The sequence below is a fragment of the Clytia hemisphaerica genome, unplaced genomic scaffold (genome assembly GCF_902728285.1).
Source record: "Clytia hemisphaerica strain Z4C2 unplaced genomic scaffold, Clytia hemisphaerica genome assembly, whole genome shotgun sequence".
NCBI classification, from domain to species: Eukaryota; Metazoa; Cnidaria; class Hydrozoa; order Leptothecata; family Clytiidae; genus Clytia; species Clytia hemisphaerica.
In genome coordinates, this window is record NW_027104101.1 from 762,231 (window position 1) to 775,425 (window position 13,195).

The 13,195-nt window shown below is 35.9% G+C and overlaps 1 protein-coding gene across 1 annotated transcript; it reads right to left on the reverse strand.

Annotated features, from left to right (window-relative positions):
• Positions 1–301: 301 nt before the first annotated feature.
• LOC136813020 (glutamine synthetase-like) lies at positions 302–3,801 on the reverse strand. Its single transcript, XM_067069530.1, has 6 exons — positions 3,546–3,801; positions 2,590–2,750; positions 2,060–2,287; positions 1,656–1,822; positions 1,245–1,378; positions 302–791 (listed from the first exon to the last, which is right to left on the reverse strand). The coding sequence occupies exons 1-6, from the start codon at positions 3,751–3,753 to the stop codon at positions 562–564; spliced, it is 1,128 nt and encodes a 375-aa protein (XP_066925631.1). The 5' UTR covers positions 3,754–3,801; the 3' UTR covers positions 302–561.
• Between the last annotated feature and the right edge of the window lie 9,394 nt (positions 3,802–13,195).

Genomic DNA, 13,195 nt, shown 5'->3' on the forward strand with positions numbered 1-13,195 from the left:
GTTTTCTTAAGATATCTCTAATTATACTGAGAAAGAATTTAAGTTACACCGAATACGGTATTCTACATCCAAATACGCTTCAATAAATGTATAGTTTGTTATGGTTTAGGGACTGGAACTGGGGCGGAAAAATTAATGCAATTCTGGGACATGCATTAAGTTACCCGAGTTCCTCCGAAGAAAAACAGCTTAGCTATAGACTAATCGGTATAACGAAGTTCACAATAATGCAAGAATACCCACTTCTTCTTCTTTCGAGCGATGGTTGTTGCAAACCCGCAAATGGAATATCAGAAACATATCACCTTGTCTCTATAGTTAATTCTTTCAATAATATTTTTCTGCATTATATAATAATATAAAAAAAGAAACATTGGAAATGAAATAAAAATGTACAAATATTTTGTTCCAATAAATTAAATGCAAATAAATAAAAAACAGAAACGTTTAGGCAATACCTCTAAATACATGCCAAAGTATAAATAACTAAAAATGTACACACCACAAATTGTAAAGACATCTATCTACTTACCTAAATTCATAATTATATCAAACCTTTACTCATTTCGTTGCAGTAGCTGCTTTCCCTTCGGACGAAGCATCGGCCTCATTTAAGATTGTAGTACGTACTAGCGCCTCAGTGACTGAATATGGATCACAATTAGAGGATGGTCTTCGATCTTCAAAGTACCCATATCCATCTTCAGCACACTGGCGAGGCACGCGAATACTGCTCCCTCTGTGAGCCACACCATGTGAAAAATCATGGATAGATGAAGTCTCATGACGTCCTATAGAACGAACAGATAGTATTGAACATAGGTGTAGATAAAGCGCTGCAACAAAATTGTCGGTTGATTTTATTCTCCCACACTAGGTATAGTATATTTCATTTTCCAATTTTTAATCTCAGTTTCCTTATTTGGTAACATGTTTCCAGTCAATAATACTTATACGTCATAATACTTTTTGTTTAAACAAGTGATATTATTTTAGACTACCACGAATATTACGAGTCATTTTATTAACACGAATTGAAAAATTTCGTGTTAATAAAAATCCCCTTGTTTAAAACCAGCCATTGTGGCCTTGAAAAAGCAATAAAATTCGCGTAAATTTTTGACGTGTTAATTTCAAGGCCGTTAAATATTTTCATACTTATATTCGTGTAATAAGGTAAAACTTTGATACTAACGATAAAGAATGACAGATTAAACACATGATTATGAAGTTATAATACATGCCTGTTAGACGTCTTCGATTATCAAGTCCACCGCGAGGATCGTACATTTCGATATGGTAATCATGTCTTTTCCCCAACTTTTCAATTGCAGTGTAAATATGAGTAATGCCACCTTCTTTCCTCATTTCTTCGGTGCTAGAGCAGAGAAAATGAACATTGGTATCGTTTACAATCAACAAATCAAGTCGTTTGCAAGTCAAATCATCAAACTATTGCTCAATGAGTGAGAAAAGCAGAATTAAAAGAATCGTATCAAAGCAGAGACAAGGTTACGTGTGAATATAAGTTTGAAGATGTTTCATGTAAGTAGACTCTTTGTTAATACTTTGTTGGGTCTGTAATTCTTTATTACTTGCTTATTTAGACCATGCAAAGCCAAATGGTCTTTTAGTATCAATTTATTTTTACCCACCTGTAATTACAATGGCATCCGGCACCATTCCAATCACCTGGCATTGGTTTAGGATCCAATGAAACTCTGATACCAAAATCTTCTGACACACGTTCCAAGAGATATCGAGCCACCCATAAATGATCACCCATCTCAATCCCTTCACATGGTCCAACTTGAAACTCCCACTGAGAAAATCGAGAAGATCTATATCAGTTTTTATCATCTTTCCATTAATGAAATTAAAAATAAATAATGCCTTGAAAGAAAGAAAATTTGATAAATATTGCAAGGTTTACTCATCATGGGAGTTATGTTCACTTTTCAAATTAAACCTTACTGTATTTTATTCTGAAAGTATCTCTTGGTTAAAACTGGCATCTTTCCAGAAATAGTAATTAGAACATATTTTCAATAATAATTACCTGGGCTGGCATTACTTCAGCATTTTCTCCCGATATCTTGACACCAGCATACATACAAGCTCTGTAATGAGCTTCCATTACTTCTCTACCAAAAACACGTCCTGTACCAACGGAACAGTAGTATGGTCCTTGGGGACCAGGGTAGCCATGTTTTGGCCAACCTAAGGGGTGGCCATCACGATCCAGTAACGTGTATTCTTGTTCCATACCAAACCAAGGTTTCTCATCCTTAAAGTAAAAACATTCATCCAAAATTAAAATTCTAATTCAGATCTTGATTTGAAATTTAGTTTTTCAACACTAATCAGTCTTTTTTTCGTCTTCAAAGTGGACCTATAAATTACTGAATTGAGAAACAACTGCATTGGGCATACTGCAGAGACAACATTTGTGTAAAAGGAATAAAGTTCAGATTTAAAGACAAGCCCATGTACAAAGAATCTCAAATAATTTTGTATTTCAGCTTTAGCTAGTTTCACACTCAAAATCTCAAGAAAAAGGAGTATTCTCTGTGAATTCAAAAAATCTACCTTAGCTTGTTCCATAACATACTGACATGTTTTTCGTTTGTTAGTTTTGGTTGGTTTATGATCATAAGTGTATGTCTCACACAAGATGAGCTTATGTTTTCCTCTTCTGAAAGGATCAGCAAAAATGGCTACAGGATGCAAATAAGTATCACTGTTGCTCCCTAAGAAAAACAAGAGAAAAAAATCACTAGGATTAGGAAAAATGAATATGTAAATTGATGATGCAGGAACCGAGCCTTTGTATTGTTTCAACTCAATTATGGCTAGCACCTATACAGCTTCATATTATTTTGAAGACTACCATAGTGTCCTCCTGGGTTGGTTCCCCCCACTAAAAATCAAAATTTTTCTCCATTCCCCCCTCTTTTATTTCCCCCACCATATTTCAAAATTTTTCGGTTCCCCCCTCTTTTTTGAATTCCCCCAGCTATTTGAAGATTTTGCGGTTCCCCCATATGGTTAACATAAAAATGCCTTAAATCAAGTTTGAAATTTTGGAAAGCTTGAAAAAATAGCCTTGAAAGTGCTGGAAAAATGAAATTGTATTGAAAAGTTAGTTATCCCAAAAGATTTGCTGATTTTATTGCTTAAACAGGTTTTGCAACAAGATCACCTTGAGATCAGTGAAGTTCCCCCAGTCAAAATCTCCTAAATTTATGGTTTTCCCCCCTCTTTATTTTCCCCCAGCAAATTTCAAATTTTTAATTTCCCCCCATACTTTAAAAAAGGGCCAAAATCAGAATCCCCCCCCTTTATAAAGGGGGGGGAGGACACTATGGACTACTTAATATGTTAACCCTTGTTTCAGCAATCTTGCTTCCAGGCAAGGGTCCAAAAACTAAAACTTTTAATCCGTTAAAGAATCTTCACAAATCAAGCCAAGGAACCAGTGTGAAAACTCTTATTGAAATTCAAACATAAATCTGAAGTTGAGAAGATGGAGCCATAAAAATTACCTTGAGCTTGGCCAGTTGAGGATCCATCAAAATTCCAAATAGGCAGTTGATCAACATTGACAGGGTCCCAATCTACTGTTCTCGTTTTGGAGCGCATTGTTTCACCAGTCCCGTCAATCCAAATATAATTCAACTGGATCAACCCTCTTGTATCCAACTCCATATACTTGTCAAGAACAGCTTGGTTTAAACCTTTATACATGTCCATCTTTCGTTTTAGCTTTTTTTAAGAATACTACAAAAACATAAAAAATTTACATATACCTTTTTGACTATGTAAACCATCCTCCAATCACAGGTATTGAGAAAGCTACTTTCATCTGGTGGTATTGTCAATGGTAGTTTAGATATAAACTAATTTCTTTTTTATGAATTTTGATGCTGATTATTAAAGGCACCCTTAGAGAAAGTGCATACCTGTACCCTTCACTTGCATAGATACCACTCTGAATCAAAAGAGTCTTCTTAAGCAAAACCTTCCACCTGGAAATTTACAACTGTTCTAACAGAAATTTGAAGTTAATCTGTTCTGAGTAAATTCTTTCTCAAATTTTTTCAGCGTAAAAAAATTTCAGCTATTCTTTGTGGCTATCTGTTTCAAAGTTTTTATTGCTTTCCGGCTTGGATTTTTTCCCATATGATTGAGTTACAGCTGGCTTTTAACTGGAAATCGGGGATCTGTTCTAAATATAAAAATATTACCCCAGACTAGCAAAAAAGAACCGATATATAATAATTGTGAACTATCAACTACACGTTTTTTTTTTTAAGAAACTAGTTTTACCAAGCAGCCTCAATGTCCAGACGGTGTCAATCGAACAACTTCGAACAAAAATCGCAATCGAACCAATCGAACGTAATTGAACGTGATCGAATAATTGCGATTCGATTGTCAAACGTAATCGAATCACAATCGAACGGCCGATTCCTGGGTAATATTCGATTGTGTTCGATTGCGTTTGAGTAAGGTTAGATTGATTCGATTGATAGTTGAACTATGTTCGATTGTTGAATAATCTTCGTGCGATTAGGTTTATTGTGTTTGAAGAGTTTGATTAAATTAAATCACACTGTTAGGGGTTTTTAGCGGCCGGCCGAGTGCTTAAGTACCGTACCAAAGCGAATAAAATCGAATATAATTGAATCAATCGAACGTAATCAAATACAATCCAACGTAATCGAAGCAATCGAACAGCAAATCCTAGGTAATATTCGATTGCGATTCGATTGCGTTCGACAATCGAATTGCAATTATTCGATTGCGTTCAATTGATTCGGAGTTCGATTTGTTCGATTGACACCGTCTGGCAATGTTTCTTAAGAAATCGGCCTTTTGAGCCTTAAATGTTTCTTACATGTTTCTAAACTTTGTCAAGCTTAAAGGACGCATGTCGATGAGACTAATCTACAGTACTTCCCTATCTTCTATATTGATTTTCTGACTTTCTCAAGTGCTTCTAACTGTTATGTTAAGGTTCTTTAAAAAAAACGAATTGCATGTTTCTTAGATGTTTCTTAGTTTTTAGGCATTCTAAGCCTCATGTTTCTTAAAAGTGTGTTTCTTAAAAAAAAAAAAAGTAGTGGCAGTGTTTGGGATAACACGAAAAAAGTGTTTGGCAAAAAGGTGAGGACGGAGTTTATTTGCAACTAAGCTTATAATATACATCTTTAAATTATCTTTAAATACTATTAGCTTAGAACCTTAGCTAAATCACCAAAAGTAACTGAAATTTGTGAAAATCAAACTATCTGAAAAGACCCAGACACAATATCTGTTTATATACTGCATATATATAGAGGGTAATCACAGCAGAATTTCTAGACATGTCGACCAAACAATGATTATTGTAAAAAAAAATAAAGACGTATTAAATTTTACTTACACTATAGACTCATGGAGGTAACAAAACTCGAAAGCAGAGCAGACTAACACGAAAATCCTTAATCATTGCATGAATAATATGAGGTTTTTTCTTTTTGCAGTCCAGGTTTTCTTGCAGAAAAATTAGTATGACTTTTGGCAGATGCGCTTCCTTGCAGTGATATCGCCATGATTTATAAGCGTGATTCACGCTTCTCGCTGAATGCAAGTATTGCCTCAACTTGATTGGCTAATTTTTGTTCTATGAGATCAATAACGTCCAATAGAAATATAGCATACTAGCGCCAATTTCTAATCCGATTATCCCGTTAATTCCGATTGCTTAGTTTCGGAAAAAATCACAAGACTTTTTTTGACAAAGGAAGCGGGCGGATTGCAGCGGAAGATTCCAAAATTTTTACAACAAACTGACATAAACTGACAAAACAAAGTCACTCCAAAATCACTCTGTCCTCTGTCTGACAGTGTGTGCTTGCTGGGAACTTTGTACTTGATATTTACTTGTCATGTGAGTCTGTTGGTGTCTTTTCTGAAATCAAAGAATAGAGGTAATAGTCAATAGTGAGGCATGTGTGCATGAGGAGGGGAATCAATTTTAACAATCCACCACTTTCTTTGTGTTTGCAGTTTTAGTTTTAGGAACATTTGGCGAGTTCCTGGACACGGCCGCAATAAAAAAAATCATAACAACACTCATTAAAAAATGGAGTTCATGTCTTTTCTCACTATTTTTAACCTAGACGATGTAGCTACACAGTGTTGCAACTATATATAATATCCGTCCAGTTGAGAGATATAAATATATCATTTCCGTCTTGCCAGTAAGAGGGTTTTTGGTTCAAATGACCATCTAATCCTAAGGTTTCCGTCCATATTCACAAATCCTAGTTGCAAACATACCGTGAGAGGTCCTAAAGCCGACAGCCCAGCCTAATTCCGACCCCCCAAATAACTGTTATGAAAAAGAATTCTATGTTTACAAACATTCCCTCTCCAAGTTGAACGATAAACTATTGCTAGAACTCTCGAAACGAAACATCTAACAAGATAGCTGTAATGTCAAGATGTCAATTAATGTAATTAAAAAGTGCGAGTTGTAAAAATAATTACCTTTTATTCTGGATCAGTTGCTCATGTTTAAAACGATAACAGTTTTGTAATAAAAGTGACTTGTGCGGGAAAAATATGAAACAACTTGGACTGGTTTCCATCAAGAAACAAACAGACTAAATTGTAAAAATGGCGCGAAGTTGAAAAAAGGGCGGATGCGGTAGCACTAATTTGAATAACAAACATTGAATCAATGAGGCGGCAACTATCAACGCCCTCTTTACCACCTATAAGTCCGGATGTTTATTTACGGAAGGCTCGCAATCGGACAGCTCTTCATTTAAGTGTACTATTTGACGACATATATTATCTTTACTAGAATAGGAGCAAGGTGTCATGTAATACATAATAATTGTAATATACGTCGTCTATTTGTATTCTTATCATGTAATATATAATATAATGTAATATACGTCGTCTATATGTATCCTTACACAAAGTCCTAGCCCCGCAATCAAGCTAAGTGCCAGTGTAAAGTAATAGAAACCAGGCTTGATTACGTAACGTTTCAAAATGAGCACGCTCGTACACAGACCTCTTTTATATTTTCGTGTGCTTTGGAAAATCAAAACATCTCGTTACTTTTTATAATGCTGTTACTACTGTTGTCATTTATGACGTTGTGCATATTGCAATAAAAAAATATGTTTTGTTATGAGAGGCAATTATTGTTATTTGGTTCAATTGGTTCAATGTATCAAATCTCTCAGTTTAGTTGACACTTTGGTATCTTCGTTGCGTCACAGCGAAAGGTTTGTTTTTATTTTAGTTTGTATCTTTGAAAGACCCCATCGGCTTTAGGCTGGGCTGTCGGCTTTAGGACCTCTCACGGTAGTAAGTATAATATAATAAGCACACTTTGCTTTTATATAAAATAAAGCCAATTTGGCTGAAATTTATTTTTGTGGTGTTGGAAAAACTTTTTCAAACTTTTTAGCAATGATATTGACCGAACTGTTAGAAAAGAAATTATCCGGCGCATATTTCATCTTCTTCCCTTTTTCATTTTCATTACTCACGGCAGACATCCTCATACCCCCTTCTGTCTTTCCAATTCCTATCTCTCTATCTCCTTTTCTATTTTCTGACCTTCTGAGACTTGTTTTCTGACTACTACTAACTTTTCTATGAATTTCTCCAAATATCGACCCGACCGGGATTCAAACCCACCAAACGAAAGAATCTCTGATCATAAACCCAGCGCGCTATCCATGGAGCCACACACGCACAGCAGTATACAAAATTTGTAAATACTTATAGAATGACAAAAAGGACGGGGGTAATGTTATTATAATATGGGTAAAAGTACCCCTTTTTTAACCTGACTGAAATTCGAGCCGTTACTAGCAACCCTGCGGGGCCCAAGGCGCCGAGTATGCACCCGGCACAGTGACAAGCCGTTACTAGCAACCCTGACCCTACCTAACTGATAATAACAGAACCCCCGTCTAATCGGATTTTGAAAATGCGGGTCAAAAAGTAGGATGAGGATGTCTGCCGTGAGTAAAATTCCTCACATTTTACCTGTAACTTGGTCTAACAGTTAATCACACTAGCTTCCCGCCAAAATGCGTATCAAAGATTAATGCTGCGAAAGCGCTATATCATTTACTTGGCTCTCAAGCAAAAAAATGCGCCGCAAAACTTCTAAACAGTTAGTCACACTAGCGTCCCGCTAAAATGAGTATCAAAGATTAATGCTGCGAAAGCGCTATATCGTTTACTTGACTCTCAAGCAAAAAAATGCGCCGCAAAACTTCTAAAGGGATTCATGAAAAAATAACCCGGCGCTTTTTACTGAAATTTACATTTTCAAAAACTTTGAGAAATTGCCTAAAATTTGAGCCATAGATAAAAAAATTTGAGCCAAGCCAACCTTGAAAACTAATTTGAAGATCAACTTCCCAAGAAAAAGATCTACGGGGGAGGCAGAACCCACCTAGAACTGCGCACCACCGGATAGGCTGTTTCCCGGAAATTTTGCCGGACCTCAAACAATGACCCATTTACATGTGCGGAATTATTTTTACTTTAGTGTATAAACAAGGACTTAAAAATCGAAGCGCTGTCTCGGGAATTGAATGAGAAATTTTGGTTGGTTGATTTTGGCTGCTGCACGTTTTATTTTGTTTCAAACTTTCAAGTATTAATTAATTGTCTTGCGAACTTGATTAAGGTAACTCTCATCCTTGTTGTGCAAATACATCCTGTAGATGACTGATGTTGTTTTTTCTGAAAGCTAGATTTCCTAGTGTGACTAACTGAACTGCTAAAGGGATTCATGAAAAATTAACATTTTCAAAAACTTTGAGAAATTGCCTAAAATTTGAGACATAGATGAAAAAATTTGAACCAAGCCAACCTTGAAAACTAATTTGAAGATCGACTTCCCAAGAAAAAGATCAACGGGGGAGGCGGAACCCACCTAGATCCGCGCACCGCCAGATAGGCTATCTCCCGGAAATTTTGTCGGACCTCAAACAATGACCCATTTACATGTGCGAATTGTTTTTACTTTAGCGTATAAACAAGGCCTTAAAAATCGAAGCGCTGTCTCGGGAATTGAATTGACAAATTTTGGTTGGTTGATTTCGGCTGCTGCACGTTTTATTTTGTTTCCTCAACTTTCAAGTTTTAATTAATATTGTCTTGCGAACTTGATTCAGGTAACTCTCATCCATGTTGTTGAAATGTATCCTGTAGATGACTGATGTTGTTTTTTCTGAAAGCTTAATTTCCTTGTTGGTACTATATATCGACATCCAAAAATGGTTGGCTTCAATCAAGATTTTCTAAAACCTTTGCTAAGTAAAATTTCTTCTGAGAAAAGCAACTCCTCCTTCTTGGAGACTTCAATCTTAATCTTTTAAAATGCGAGGATGATTCAGAAATAATGTCCTTCATGGATATCCTCGATTCTAATCTTATACTTCCACAGATCCTTTTACCAACAAGAATAAATGAGGACTCAAGGACTCTCATTGATAATATTATTTCTAGCCCATCTGATAATAGAACTGTATCTGGCAACATATGCTTTTCCATATCAGATCATCTCCCCAGTTTTGTCTCTTTCCATCATTTGAAAGTAAGTTTTTCCGGTGAAGATAATACTTTTTTTCAGCAAGACTGGTCTCGTTTCAACCGAGAAGAATTTATTCTGGATTTTCTTGAAGTTGATTGGGACACCCTTTTTTTGAGATTTGGTCATAATCCAGACTCCTGTTTCAATATTTTTAATGACAAAATGAAAGTACTTGTGGAGAGACATCTACCCACAGTCAAACTTACCAAACGTCAAGTTAGATCAAAAACAAAACCATGGATAACGCCAGGAATTTTGAAGTCAATCAAAAAACGTGACCACTACCAGACAAAACACGCTAAGGCTAAAACTAAGAAGTCCAAAGATCGACTCTATGAATTATATCGTAGATATCGAAATATGATAGTCACTTTGACTAGGCGTAGTAAAAAAAACCACTACATCAGATATTTTGATTTCCATTCTAAAAACTCTAGAAAAGTCTGGTCTGGTGTTCGTGATATAATCTCAACAAGGGCTAACTCAGAATCACCCATTTCAATCATCACAGGTGACTCTTTGACATCAGATCCTGAGAAAGTAGCCAATTCCTTCAATGATTTTTTCACTACTATAGCTGATTCTATTCGTGAAAAAATGCCGCCTTCTTACAATCACTTCAGCAGTTTCATGAAAGATCCAAATCTGCATTCCATCCTCTAGCACCAACCACTTATCAAGAAATTGCGAAGGTGATTGGCTCTTTCTCAATATATAAAGCAAGTGGTCCTCATAGTTTTCCTATAAAAATCCTTAAACTTTTAAGACTTGATATTTCTGTGCCAATATCGGCGCTGATAAACTACTCCTTTCTCAGTGGTATTTTTCCCTCTACTCTCAAAATATCTAAAGTTGTGCCTGTCTTCAAACACAAAGGTTCTCCCCTTGAAGTCTCTAATTATAGGCCAATTTCACTTTTATCTAACTTTGAAATTTTTTTTGAGAAAGTGATGTATTCATGTCTCTCTGACTTTCTTGAAAACCATAATCAAATCTACTCTCAACAATTTGGTTTTCGTAAGGCTCACTCTACTGAGCATACACTCATTAATATTGTCGAACGTATCCGAAACTATCTTGACAATGGTGGGTTTGCCTGTGGTGTATTTGTCGATCTACAAAAGGCTTTTGACACAGTTGATCACGAAATTTTACTTGAAAAACTCGATCACTACGGAGTCAGAGGCATTGTTAACGACTGGTTCCGATCTTACCTCACTAACCGCTCCCAGTATATTTCTCTTGCAGGCTCAAATTCCCTTTTAAAATCTATTAATCATGGAGTTCCTCAGGGTTCAGTCTTGGGTCCTCTGCTGTTCTTGTTGTATATAAACGATCTTCACCGCTGTATAAGAACCTCTGAAACATATCATTTTGCTGATGATACTCATTTACTAAATTTTTCAAAAACTGTATGGAGTCTTTGTGGGAGAGTTAATGCTGATCTCAGAGTTTTAGTCAGCTGGCTTAATGCCAACAAAATTTCTTTGAATGCTAGCAAAACTGAGTTTGTTATTTTTCGTTCCCCTTGGAGACAGATGGACTGTATTCCAAGAATTAAGCTTTGCGGGAAAATTCGATCACCAAATAAGAGTGTGAAGTATTTGGGTGTTCACCTTGACAATCATCTAAACTGGAAGGTTCATACTTCTTTCGTTGCTGCTACATTGAGAAGGGCAAATGGGGCAATATCCAAACTTCGTCACTATGTTCCAATTCACATCCTTCTAAACATTTATCATGTAATTTTTGCTTCTCATGTTCGCTATGCTAGTCAACTCTGGGGACTGTGTGACAATACTGTCACACATAGGATTCTTACTCTTCAAAACACTGCACTAAGACTCATGACCTTTAGTGAGCCAAGAACTTCTGCCACTCCCCTGTTTGCTGAGCTTAAATTACTCAAAATCTTTGATCAGGTGAAAGTAATGAATATCTTATTTATTCAAAAATACCTCCAGGGTAATCTTCCATCTGATGTCCTATCAACACTTAATTTTGATGAAATTGATCACAAAACTGGCACCAGGGGCAAAGCTATTAATTAAACTACTAAAACTTTCAACGGTCAAAACCACAAATTTTGGACTTAACTCTTTCTCTCGCCTTTCGTCAAAACAATGGAATGAGTTACTAATAAATCATCCTGACACTGATTTTCACAACCTTGGTACTGATGAACTAAAATCTTTAGCTACAAAATTCTATTTAGACAAATACAAAGCTGAAGGCGAATAATGTTTGTGTGTGTGTGTCTGTGTGTGCGTGAACTTAGTGTGTTTTCCCAGGGTTTTGTAACAGGAAGAACTTTATAGATAAATCTCATCAAAGAAATTGTCATAAAAGGGGCAAATTGTTTCGCTGCTATTTTTCACATCTTTGCCCCAAGTGCCACCAGGTTCCAAATTGTTTCTACAAAATGTGTGTAAAAGTGGTACTTTCTCAGGATCTGAGTGAGATATTGGGTTTAGAATAAGCATCAGCATGCTTTAGACATTAACAAAAATTATTCTCCCTTACACAAAAAAATCCATACCATCCAATATACATAACTATACATACATACCTCCACTATTTTGTTTCAAAAATGTCTCATCCATGCAAATTGCTCCCAGTAAAGTGTCAAAGGTCGATCTTGTCATTCTAAACATTGCTGTAAACGTATTCGGGTGGTAGGTATCGATGAAAGGTATGAATTCTTTATGTTTACTGTATTTTTCTCTGGTGCAGCAACCAGGCAACATCTCAGAGAAGGCAGCTGTAGTTGCCATAACCATTCGTTTTTTAGAGGTGCTTGGCTCTTCTCGCAATATTTCCATTTCATTGTCATCAAATAGACTTAGAGCAAGAGCTGAGATGATTTGTCTACGTTTTGACATCATATTATAATTGATTGTTTGTGTTTGAGTGGTAACTTTTTAACCAGCAACAACAAATACTTGTGAGTCCTTTTTTCACTTTCGATTTCGATTTTTTGTTTACATTTTTTACATAATTTATGGACGTAACCAGAGAATAAATTTATTCGCAAGATGGCAGACGGCATAATTTAAGCTGAACCGATTGAAAATGTAAAGTAAAGACCTAGAGTGAGGCCGCGTAGCCTTTCGACGGATGAGGGATTTTTGTTAGAAGGACCACTGTTTCGGGCCTTTATTGAAAGAAACGTGGTCTTGGTTTTAGACGTTGCCTGGCACAAGTTAGCTGAAGGAGCCACTTTTCACACTTTTTAAAAATGTTTCAACGTGATGGTGGCAGAAGTGGGAAGAAGGGCAAAAGTGGCAAAAGTGTAAGCGAAACAATTTGCCCAGATTTGCCCCAAATAAAAGTAAAAATATTTCTTATATTCATTACTTTGTTGTCACTATTAATATTATGATAATCGTTTATTCATTTTTTCTTTAGTTCTGTAATAATTTTTCAGTTTCTTCTAGGTTCCCCATTGTATTAGAGAAATCTATTTTTTTTTTGTAAGGGGTTATCCTGCTGTGTTGCAGCGAAAATATATTCAATTCAATTCAATAGTGTGACTAACTGTCTAATGTTGACATTCCTCATCTAATTCCGTCT